Here is a 12,537-nt window from a genome sequence, read left to right as displayed (position 1 = left end):
ACTAGCATAAAAACCCATCACGCTCGCCAATATCCTTTACGGAATGCAATCTGTTGTCCTTACGCGGTCTGGCCTATATGTGACCCCAGACACACAACAATGCGGCTGATTCTTAACTGTCCTGTGAAATGACCTAGCAAGCCATATCTCAAGGGCAAGGAGGGATGGGCGAGAAATGCTGACCTTGCCAGCCAAGCCCTCATCCCATGAATTAATTTTAAAAATGCAACTTATTGGATTTTTTGCCGTCTTCAGTGCAAATTGACAATTATTCGGAGTGTACTGCAGTTCATCTACCTTTTCTGGATCTATCTTGTAGCTGCAATGCATATGGACAAATGGTTTTCATTGCTCCAAAGTGCGGAAGTAGCAGAATGGAAACAAAGATGAAATGCTACAACAGTTTTGAGAGTCACACAGATGACACTCAAATCTACAAATCTAGTTACTGAACAGAATCATGTATCAGGCCTACACGTGCATAGCATTCAGGATTTTAAAGTTTGAAAACCCTTAACATGAATTTACCCTTTCCAGATCCTCAAATGATTTATCGGCCTCAGGCGTCTCCTCCTCTTCCTGAGGTGGGTAACTGTGAGATAGGATATCGGCCAAATTGAATCTGTGATCTGCTGAGCCCATTGAGCCAGCTTAAAAGACAAAAATCGACTTTAACAATTACATATTCTCTTGCACACATTAGGACAGCCTAAAAAGAAATACACAATTCGGAGAGAGTTAAGAACGAATGGACATAAAGCAGTAATCTTCTAAAAAGTTAATTGATTTTTTTTTTAAAAAATGTTTTCTCCACGTCTACCTTATGCAGTTCTAAGAAATTATAGAAATACAACTGTATATTTATACCAATACAATGACCACTCATTACAATGTGCAAAGGTATTTTAGTTTCTGGAACACGTGCGACATTTAGCTACTACCCTTGTGTGTTCTCTAAGGCGTCCACACTGGTATCCAGTGCATGCTGATGCAGATTATTGGTTAATTATTATTGGACAATGCTGAGATCCTGCCATGGGAAGCACTCGTTTGTGATCTGTTAATGTGCTGCTGAAGTGTTGCATGCTAAAACAAAAATGTATACAAAACTGTTCGGGATTCCCTAAACATTAGCACTATTTCCCTTTAACACTGACTAAAATTCAGTAAATATCAAATCTTGGTTTGACCCACACCTGGAGTACTGTGTGCAGTTCTTGTCACCATATTATGAAAAGAATATAAGGCACTGGTGAGGGTGCAGGGAAGATTTACAAGGATGATGCCTGAAATGCATGCGTATACATATCAGGAAAGGACGAACAGGCTGGGTTTCTTTTCTCTTCAAAAAAAAAGGCTCAAGGGTGGTCTAATAGAGGTCTGAAAGGTTTTGTTAGAGTGGATACTGAAGGAATGTTTCCATTTGTGGGGAAGAGCATAACTAGAGGCCATGAAGTGCGCATGCACGCACACACAATCCCAGAGCATACAAAATAGGAGTAGGTCAATCGGCCCCTCAAGCCTGCTCCGCCATTCAATAAGATCATGGCTGATCTGATTGCAACCTCAACTCCACATTGCTACCTACCCGCCCATCCCCACCCCTCCACACCCTTTCACTCCCTTGTTAGTCAAGAATCTATCTACCTCTGCCTTAACAATATTCAATGATCCTGCCTCTGCTGCTCTCTGGGGAATAGAGTTCCACAAACTCATCACCCTCTTACAGAAGAATTTCTCTTCATCTCCGTCTTAAATGGGAGGCCCCTTAATTTTAAACTGTGTCCCATGGTCCTAGCCTCTTCCACAAGGGGAAAACATCTTTTCGGCATCCACCCTGTCAAGTCCTCTTAGGATCTTATATGTTTCAATAAGGCCCTCTTATTCTTCTAAACACCAATAGATACAGGCCCGATCTCCAAACTTTCCTCATAAGATAACACCCCCACCCCAGTTATCAGTCAAGTGAACCTTCTCTGAACTGCTTCTAATGCATTTATATCCTGATGCGGTCTCACCAAAGCCCTATAACAGCTGCAGCAAAGCATCCCAACTTTTATATTCTATTCCCCTTGCAGTAAACGACAACATTCAATTTGCCTTCCTAATCATTTGCTGGATCTGCATACTAACCCTTGTGATTCACATACCAAGACACCGAGGTTCCTCTGTACCTCAGAGTTCTGTAATCTCTCTCCATTTAAATAATATGCTGCTTTTCTAGTCTTCCTGCCAAAGTGGACAATTTCACATTTTTCCAGGGGAGGCAACGGCGTAGTGGTATTGTCACCGGACGAGTAATCCAGAGACCCAGGGAAGTGCTCTGGGGACTAGGGTTCGAATCCTGCCACGGCAGATGGTAGAATTTGAATTCAATAAAAATCTGGAATTCAAAGTCTAATGATGACCATGAAACCAATGTCAATTGGGTATGCCCTGTAAAAGCTCATCTGGTTCACTAATGTCCTTTAGGAAAGGAAATCTGTCACCCTTACCTGGTCTGGCTTACATGTGACTCTAGACCCACCGCCATGTGGTTGACTCTAAAAGTTCTCTGAAATGGTCTAACGAGCCACTCAGTTGTAACAAACCGCTACAAAGTCACAAAAAAGGAATGAAACCAGACGGACACCCAGCATTGACCTAGGCACCAGAAATGACAACCGCAATCACAGCCCTGTCGACACTGCAAAGTCCCTCTTACTAACATCTGGGGGCTAGTCTCAAAATTGGGATAGCAGGCTAGTCAAGCAACAGACTGACATGATCATCCTCACGGAATCATACCTTACAGATAAGGTCTCCACCATCACCATCCCTGGGTATGTCCTGTCCCACCTGCAGGACAGACCCAGTAGATGGTGGACAGTGGTATATAGTTGGGAAGGAGTTGCCCTGGGAGTCCTCAACATCGACTGCGAACCCCATGAAGTCTCATGGCATCAGGTCAAACATGGGCAAGGAAACATCCTGATTACCACATACCTCCCTCAGCTGATGAATCAGTCTCCTCCATGTTGAACAGCACTTGGAAGCACTGAGTGTGGCAAAGGTGCAGAATGTACTCTGGGTGGGGGACTTCAATGTTCCATCACCAAGAGTGCCTGGGTAGCACCACTACTGACCAAGCTGGCTGAGTCCTAAACGACATGGTTGCTAGACTGGGTCTGCGGCAGGTGGTGAGGGAATCAACAAGTGGGAAAAACATACTTGACCTCATCCTCACCAACCTGCCTGCCGCAGAGGCATCTGGCCATGACAGTTATCGGTAGGAGTGACCAGACGAAGTCCTGCCTTCACATTGAGGATACCCTCCATCATGTTGCGTGGCACTACCGCCGTGCTAAATGGGATAGATTTCGAACAGATCTAGCAACTCAAGACTGGGCATCCATGAGGAGCTGCGGGCGATCAGCAGCAGCAGAACTGTACACAAACGCAATCCGCAACCTCATGGCCTGGCATATCCCCCACTCTACCATTACCATCAAGCCAGGGGGTCAATCCTGGTTCAATGTAGAGTGCAGGAGGGCATGCCAGGAGCAGCAGGCACACCTAAAAATAAGGTGTCAACCTGGTGAAGCAATGAAAAAGGGCTACTTGCGTGCCAAACAGCATAAGCAGCAAGTGATAGACAGAACTAAGCAATCCCATAACCAACGGATCAGATCCAAGCTCTGCAGTCTTGCCACATCCAGTCGTGGATGGTGGTGGACAATTAAAACAACTCACTGGAGGAGGAAGGTTCACAAATATCCCCATCCTCAACGATGGAGGAGCCCAGCACAGCGGTGCAAAAGATAAGGCTGAAGCATTTGCTACAATCTTCAGACAGAAGTGCCGAGTGGATGATCCATCTTGGCCTCCTCTGGAGGTCCTCAACATCACAGATCCCAGTCTTCAGCTAATTCGATTCACTCCACGTGATATTAAGAAATGGCTGAAGGCACTGGATACTGCACAGGCTATGGGCCCTGACAATATTCCGGCAATAGTCCTGAAGGATTGTGCTCCAGAACTTGCCGCGCCCCTAGACAAGCTGATCAGGTACAGCTACAACACGGGCATCTACCCAGCTATGTGGGAAATTGCCCAGGTATGTCCTGTACATGAAAAGCAGGACAAATCCAACTCGGCCAATTACTGCCCCATCAGTCTACTCTTGATCTTTAGTAAAGTAATGGAAGGGGTCATCAAAAGTGCATTCAAGTGGCACTTGCTTAGCAATAACCTGCTCACTGATGCCCAGTTTGGGTTCTGCCAGGGCCACTCAGCTCCTGGTATCATTACTGCCTTGGTTCAAACATGGACAAAAGGGCAGAACTCTCGAGGTGAGGTGAGAGTGACTGCCCTTGACATCAAGGCAACATTTGACCGATTTGGCTTCAAGGAGCCCTAGCAAAACTGGAGTCAATGGGAATCAGGGGGAAAACTCTGCTGGTTGGAGTCATACCCAGCACAAAGGAAGATGGTTGTGGTTGTTAGAGATCTGTCGTCTCAGCTCCAGGACATCACTGCAGGAGTTCCTCAATGCTTGGCCCAACCATCTTCATCTGCTTCATCAATAACCTTCTTTCCATCATAAAGTCAGAGGTTTGCTGATGATTGCACAATGTTCAGCACCATTTGTGACTCCTCAGACACTGACGCAGGCAATGTCCAAATGTAGCAAGACCTGGACAATATCCAGGCTTGGGCTGACAAGTGGCAAATAACCTTCGTGCCACACAAGTGTCAGGCAATGACCATCTCCAACAAGAGAGAATCCAGCCATCGCCCCTTGATGTTCAATGGCATTACCATCACTGAATCCCCCACTATCAACATCCTGGGGGTCACCATTGACCAGAAATTGAGCTGGACTACCCATCTGTGGTTATAAGAGCAGGTCAGGGGCTAGAAATCATGCAACGAGTAACTCACCTCCTAACTCCCCAAAGCCATCTACAAGGCACAAGTCAGGGGTGTGATGGAATACTCCCCACTTGCCTGGATGTGTGCAGTTCCCACAACACTGAAGAAGCTGGACACTGTCCAGGACAAAGCAGCCCACTTGATTGGCACCACATCCAGAACATTCACTCCCTCCACCACTGATGCACAGTAGCAGCAGTGTGCACCATTTACAAGGTGCACTGCAGGAATTCACCTGCACGACTCCTTAAACAGCACCTTCCAAACCCACGACCACTTCCATCTAGGAGAGCAAGGGCAGCAGATAGATGGGAACACCATGACCTGGAGGTTCCCCTCCAAGTAACTCACCATCCTGACTTGGAAATATATCGCCGTTCCTTCACTGTCGCTGGGTCAAAATCCTGGAGCTTCCTTCCCAACAGCACTGTGGGTGTACCTACACCACATAGACTGCAGTGGTTCAAGAAGGCAGCTCACCACCACCTTCTCAAAGACAACTCGGGATGTGCAATAAATGCTGGCCCAGCCAGCAAAGCCCACATCCCATGAATGAAAAAAATTTTCAAATGTTAAAATTTTTGCCCAATCACTTAACCTATCTATATCCGTTTGCAGATTCCGTGCGTCTTCTTCACAACTTACTTTCCTGCTCACCTTTCTGTCCTCAGAAAGTTTAGCAACGATACTTTTAGTCCCTTCATCCAAGTCATTGATATAAATTGTAAATAGTTGAGGCCCCAGCATTGATCCCTATGGCACTGCACTCATCACATCTTGCCAACCGGAAAATGACCCAATTATGCCTACTCTGTTTTCTATTAGCTAGCCAATCCTCTATCCATGCTAATATGTTACCCCCTACACCATGAGCTCTTATTTTACATAGTAACCTTTGATGTGGCACCGAATGCCTTCTGGAAATCCAAGTAGATAACATCCACAGGTTCCCCTTTATCCATTTTGCTTGTTACTTCCTCAAAGAACTCCAATAAATTAGTCAAATATGATTTCCCTTTCACAAACCATGTTGACTCTGCCTGAATGCACTGAAATTTTCTCAGTGCACTGCTATAACCTCAATAATAGATTCCAGAATTTTCTCTGTGACAGATGTTAGGCTAACTGGCCTGTAGGTTCCTGCTTTGTCTCCCTCCTTTCTTGAATAGAGGAGTCATTTTCGCTATTTTCCAATCCGATGGGACCTTTCCAGAGTCTGGAAATTCCAGCACTTTGTTATTCACATGAATTATATGAATCATAGATGAAATTGTGAAAAATCTTACGGTTTACATATTTCCTTCAAGTGGGAGACCACGAATAACACATTGATCAAAGCAAGACTAAACAAGTACACCTTCGGTCTGTCTGCAAGCATGACCCAGACCTTCCTTTAGATAAAAGCAAAATACTGCGGATGCTGGAAATCTAGAAACGTGGTCCATCACTGACACTTCCCTTCCCTGCTCTCTCAGTCTCAATTTCTGGTGAAAGAGTGTCCACCAATATTCACTACAAGCCTACCGACTCTCACAGCTACCTTGACTACAGCTCCTCACACCCCGCTTCCTGTAAGGACTCTATCCCATTCTCTCAGTTCCTTTGCCTCCGTCGCATCTGTTCTGATGATGCTACCTTCCAAAACAGTTCCTCTGACATGTCTTTCTTCTTCCTTAACCGAGGTTTTCCACCCACGGTGGTTGACAGGGCCCTCAACCATGTCCGTCCCATCTCCCGCGTATCCGCCCTCACACCTTCTCCTCCCTCCCAGAACCATGATAGGGTCCCCCTTGTCCTCACTTATCACCCCACCAGCCCCCGCATTCAAAGGATCATCCTCCGCCATTTCCGCCAACTCCAGCATGATGCCACCACCAAACACATCTTCCCTTCAATCCCCCGGCGGCTTTCCGCAGGGATCATTCCCGCTGGGACACCCCGGTCCACTCCTCCATCATCCCCTACACCTCAACCCCTTCCCACGGCATCTTCCATGCAACCGCAGAAGGTGCAACACCTGCCCCTTTACTTCCCCCTTCTTCACCGTCCAAGGGCCCAAACACTCCTTTCAAGTGAAGCAGCACTTCACTTGCACTTCCCTCAATTTAGTCTACTGCATTCGCTGCTCCCAATGCTTTCTCCTCTACATTGGAGAGACCAAACGCAGGCTGGGTGGCCACTTTGTGGAACACCTTCGGTCTGTCCGCAAGCATGACCCAGACCTTCCTGTTGCTTGCCATTTCAACACACCACCCTGCTCTCGTGCCCACATGTCCGTCCTTGGCCTGCTGCAATGTTCGAGTGAAGCTCAACGCAAACTGGAGGAACAGCACCTCGCCTTCCGACTAGGCACTTTACAGTCTTCCGGACTTAATATTGAGTTCAACAATTTCAGATCATGAACTCTCTCCTCCATCTCCACCCCCTTTCCGATCCCCCCTTTTCCAATAATTTATAATTTTTTTACAAACATATTTTTCTTTTCCCACCTATTTTTAAATTTATTTTGATCTATTGCTTTATCTCCACCTTTTAGCCCATTTCGATCCCTTCCCCCCACACCACCCCCACTAAGGCCATCTGCCACTAGCTTGTCTTGCTTACTACCTTTAATGCCCCCATTAGCACATTCCTTAGATAATATCACCACCGTCAACACCCCTTTGTCCTTTTGTCTATGACATCTTTGGCAGTCTCTTCTTGGCCTCCACCTATCACTGGTTCCCCTATCGAGCTCTACCTGTCCCACCCCGCTCTATCAGCTTATATTTCACCTCATTTCTACATTTCTTAGTTCTGATGAAAAGTCATACGGACTTGAAAGATCAACTGCATCCCTCTCCGCAGATGCTGTCAGACCTGCTGAGTTTTTCCAGGTATTTTTGTTTTTGTTTTACCCAGACCTCACTGTCACTTGCCATTTCAACACTCCACCCTGCTCTCATGCCCACATGTCCATCCTTGGCCTGCTGCAATGTTCCAGTGAAGCTCAATGCAAACTGGAGGAACAGCACCTCATCTTCCGACTAGGCACTTTACAGCCTTCCGGACTTAACATTGAGTTCAACAACTTCAGATCATGAACTCTCTCCTCCATCCTCACCCCCTTTCCGATCCCTCTAATAATTATTATATATTTTTTATATATATTTTTTCTTTTCCCACCTATTTCTATTATCTTTTAAAACTTATTTCCTTCCATTATTTTATCTCCACCTTTTAGCCTATTTTGATCCCTTCCCCCCACTCCACCCCCACTAGGGCTATCTGTACCTTGCTTGTCCTGCTTTCTACCCTTAATGTCACCATTAGCACATCCTTTAGCTAATACCACCACTATCAACACCCCTTATTCCTTTTGTTTATGACATCTCTGGCAATCTCTCCTTTGCCTCCACCTATCTGAGACTTGGTTGCAGGTGGGGCAGGACTGGCAGCTTAATGTTCCGGGGTTCCGTTGTTTCAGACGTGATAGAGGGGGAGGGATGAAAGGGGGAGGAGTGGCATTACTAGTCAGGGAAAATATCACAGCTGTGCATAAGCAGGACCGCCCGGAGGGCTTGTCTACAGAGGCCATATGGGTGGAGCTGAGGAATGGGAAAGGTGTGACCACACTAATAGGGTTGTATTATAGACCACCCAATAGTCAGAGAGAATTGGAGGAGCAAATCTGTAGAGAGATAGCAGACCGATGTAAGAAACAGAAAGTTGTGATAGTAGGAGATTTTAACTTGCCACATATTGACTGGGACTCCCATACTGTAAAAGGGCTGGATGGCTTGGAGTTTGTCAAATGTGTTCAGGAAATTTTTCTAAATCAATATATAGAGGTACCAACGAGAGAGGATGCAATACTTGATTTCCTATTAGGGAACCAGACAGGTCAGGTGACAGAAGTATGTGTAGGCGAACATTTTGGGTCCAGTGACCACAATGTCATTAGTTTTAAGCCAATTATGGATAAGGATAGGTCTGGTCCTCGAGTTGAGATTCTAAATTGGAGAAAGGCCAATTTTGTGGAAATGAGAAAGGATCTAGGAAGAGTGGATTGGCATAAGTTGTTTTCTGGCAAGGATGTGTTCAGTAAGTGGAAGCCATTCAAAGACGAAATTTTGAGAGTGCAGAGTTTGCATGTTCCTGTCAGGATTAAAGGCAAAGTTAACAGGCATAGGGAACCTTGGTTTTCAAGGGATATTGGCGATCTGGTTAAGAAGAAGAGAGAGGTGTATAGCAGGTATAGGCAACAAGAAGCAAATGAGGTACTTGTAGAGTATAGAAAATGTAAGAAAATACTAAAAAAGGAAATCAGGAAGGCAAAAATAAAACATGAGGTTGCTTTGGCAGATAATGTGAAGGTAAAGCCGAAGGGTTTCTACAAGTATATTAAGAGTAAAAGGATAGTAAGGGACACAATTGGTCCCCTTGTAGATCAGAGTGGTCGTCTATGTGTGGAGTCTCACGAGATGGGGGAGATCTTAAACAGTTTTTTTGCATCAGTATTTACTCAGGAAACTGGCATAGTGCATAAGGAAGGAAGGGAAACAAGCCGTAGTTTCATGGAACATATAGAGATTAAAGAGGAGGAGGTGCTTGCTGCCTTACAGCGAATAAAGGTAGATAAATCCCCCGGGCCTGACATGATATTCCCTCGGACCTTGAGGGAGACTAGTGTAGAAATTGCAGGGGCCCTGGCAGAAATATTTAAAATGTCCTTAGCCACGGGTGAGGTGCCGGAGGATTGGAGGGTAGCTCATGTTGTTCCGTTGTTTAAAAAAGGCTCCAAAAGTAAACCAGGTAATTACAGGCCAGTGAGCCTGACGTCAGTAGTAGGTAAATTATTGGAAGGTGTTTTGAGAGATCGGATATATAATTATTTGGACAGCCAAGGGCTGATTAAGGATAGTCAGCATGGCTTTGTGCGTGGTAGGTCGTGTTTAATGAACCTTGTAGAGCTTTTCGAGGAGGTTACCAAGAAAGTAGATGAAGGAAAGGCTGTGGATGTTGTCTACATGGACTTTAGTAAGGCCTTTGACAAGGTCCCACATGGGAGGTTAGTTCAGAAGGTTCAGACACTTGGTATCCATGGAGAGGTTGTAAACTGGATTCGAAATTGGCTGTGTGGGAGAAGACAGAGAGTGGTAGTGGATGATTGCTTCTCAGACTGGAGGTCTGTGACTAATGGTGGTGAATTGGATCAGCAAGTTTGCTGATGACACTAAGATTGGAGGCATTGTGGACAGCGAGGAAGGCTTTCAAAGCTTGCAGAGAGATCTGGACCAACTGGAAAAATGGGCCAGAAAACGGCAGATGGAATTTAATGCGGAAAAGTGTGAGGTGTTACATTTTGGAAGGTCAAACCAAGGTAGGACATACACAGTAAATGGTAGGGCACTGAGGAGTGCGGAGGAACAAAGGGATCTGGGAGTTCAGATACATAATTCCCTGAAAGTGGCGTCACAGGTAGACAAGGTTGTAAAGAAAGCTTTTGGCATACTGGCCTTCATAAATCAAAGTATTGAGTTTAGGAGTTGGGATGTTATGGTGAGGTTGTATAAGACATTGGTGAGGCCAACTTTGGAGTATTGTGTGCAGTTCTGGTCGCCTAACTACAGGAAGGATATCAGTAAGATTGAGAGAGTGCAGAGAAGATTTACTAGGATGTTGCCGGGTCTTAAGGAGTTGAGTTACAGGGAAAGATTAAACAGGTTAGGACTTTATTCCTTGGAGCGTAGAAGAATGAGGGGAGATTTGATAGAAGTTTACAAAATTGTGAGGGGTATAGACAGAGTAAATGCGAGTAGGATCTTTCTACTTAGATTAGGAGAAATAAACACGAGAGGACATGGCTTTAGGGTGAAAGGGGAAAGGTTTAGGGGGAACATTAGGGGGAACTTCTTCACTCAGAGTGGTGAGAGTGTGGAACGAGCTACCATCTGACGTGGTAAATGCGGGCTTACTCTTAAATTTTAAGAATAAATTAGATAGATACATGGATGGGAGAGGTCTGGAGGGTTATGGACTAGGTTGCAGGTCAATGGGACTAGCGGAATAATATTTCGGCACAGACTAGAAGGGCCGAATGGCCTGTTTTCTGTGCTGTAGTGTTCTATGGTTCTATCACTGGCCCTCTCTCCAGCTCCACCTGTCCCACCCCCCTTAAACAGCTTATATTTCACCACATTTCTTATTCCTCTTTAGTTCTGATGGAGTCATACGGACTCGAAACGTTAAAACTCTGTCTTCCTCTTCACAGATGTTGTTGGACCTGCTGAGGTTTTCCCAGCAATTTTTGTTTTTGTTTCAGATTTCCAACATCCGTAGTATTTTGCTTTTAACTAAGCAAGTATGCTCAGGGAGCATCTCAACTGCTGTTGCCACATTTCATTTACAATTAGTAAATTTCTTTGAAGCCATGGTCAATTGTTGGCTTTATTTTATATAGAGGCAAGATTTCAGAAAGTTGCTCCACAGTGCCACATACTGACCAGAGTCTGCAACTACATAGCTGCAGGCAAATATTTGCATACTGTATAAGAAATCCATTCTAAATGTTTCAACATTAATTACTGATATAAAAGCATGACTAAAATGGCAACAGAAAGTAAAAAGAGAAAATAAGAAAACACACAATTTAAAAAAAATAATTAGTAATCTTCCTTCTAAGAACAAAATGTTGGGCTCAGTATATTCAAGATAAAGATCAATATAGGAATGGTTCTGTGGGGATAGTTCATATGGTTCTGATGAAAGGTCACTCCACCCAAAACATTAGTTCTGGTTCTCTCCACAGATGCTGTCTGACCTGCTGAGTTTTCCCCCAATTTTTTAAATTTAAGTCGATACAGGGATAGTGTGGAAAGGTGGAATTAAGGTATATCAGCCCTTATCTTACTGAATAGCAGAGGTTCGAAGGGCCAAACGGCCTAGTCCTGCTCCCATTTCTTCTGCTCTCATATTCAAAGACAAGAAAGTGCTTTCTATATTCCCAATGTGGCATTAAATGAAGCATTACCCCTTGACACTTCCAAAGTTGCTGTTAAGGTATAGGAGCGAATAATTCAAAACTCTGTGCCTCATGCACTCACAAACTGGGCGGGTTCTCCAGTGTTAAGATGTCAGTTCCTTGTCCTCATCTGCAAAAACTTTCCATGGCTTCAGTCCTTCCCAGCACTGATCACAACTTCTTTGGCTAAATTTACAAATCCATACATTGCCTTGCCTCTTCAAAGAAAAGTGATCATCTCCAACCACAAGTTCTCCCAAGCACCCTATTCTCTTCTGACTTAATCTTTGTTTCCTGCTTGCTAAACCACTAGTGGGCTTATTTTTCAAAAATGTTTCCTGCTCGCTCGACCACAAGTGATTTATTTTACAAAAATCATTCTTTTGAAATTCTCTTCATAAATCATTCCTCCCTTGTCACTTCACTAACTTGCTTCAAAAGGTTCTTGAAAATCTTATTGTTCGATTTGTACTCTTGGGTTCCACTTCCCACATTCTCTCTCATTGTCACTTGATCCACTATCTCTTTGTTAGTAAGCATCCTACATATTCTCCCATGTGTGAGCATTCTACAACTATCTTTGTCTTTCGACTTGGCACTACAGCCTTCCGGACTCAACA

The 12,537-nt window shown here is 44.7% G+C and overlaps 1 protein-coding gene across 3 annotated transcripts in view; it reads right to left on the bottom strand.

The window, feature by feature from the left end:
* LOC144688924 (mesoderm induction early response protein 2-like) overlaps window positions 1-12,537 on the bottom strand; it is a 60,033-nt gene that overhangs the window by 35,269 nt on the left and 12,227 nt on the right. For all 3 annotated transcript variants that reach the window (XM_078555959.1, XM_078555960.1, XM_078555961.1), the window contains exon 3: window positions 529-650. In XM_078555959.1, coding sequence (XP_078412085.1) covers window positions 529-650 — 122 coding nt within the window. The remainder of the gene's footprint in view (window positions 1-528; window positions 651-12,537) is intronic.

This window comes from Cetorhinus maximus, chromosome 13 (assembly GCF_964194155.1).
Source record: "Cetorhinus maximus chromosome 13, sCetMax3.hap1.1, whole genome shotgun sequence".
Classification (NCBI taxonomy): Eukaryota; Metazoa; Chordata; class Chondrichthyes; order Lamniformes; family Cetorhinidae; genus Cetorhinus; species Cetorhinus maximus.
This window is presented reverse-complemented; position numbering and strand designations above follow the sequence as displayed.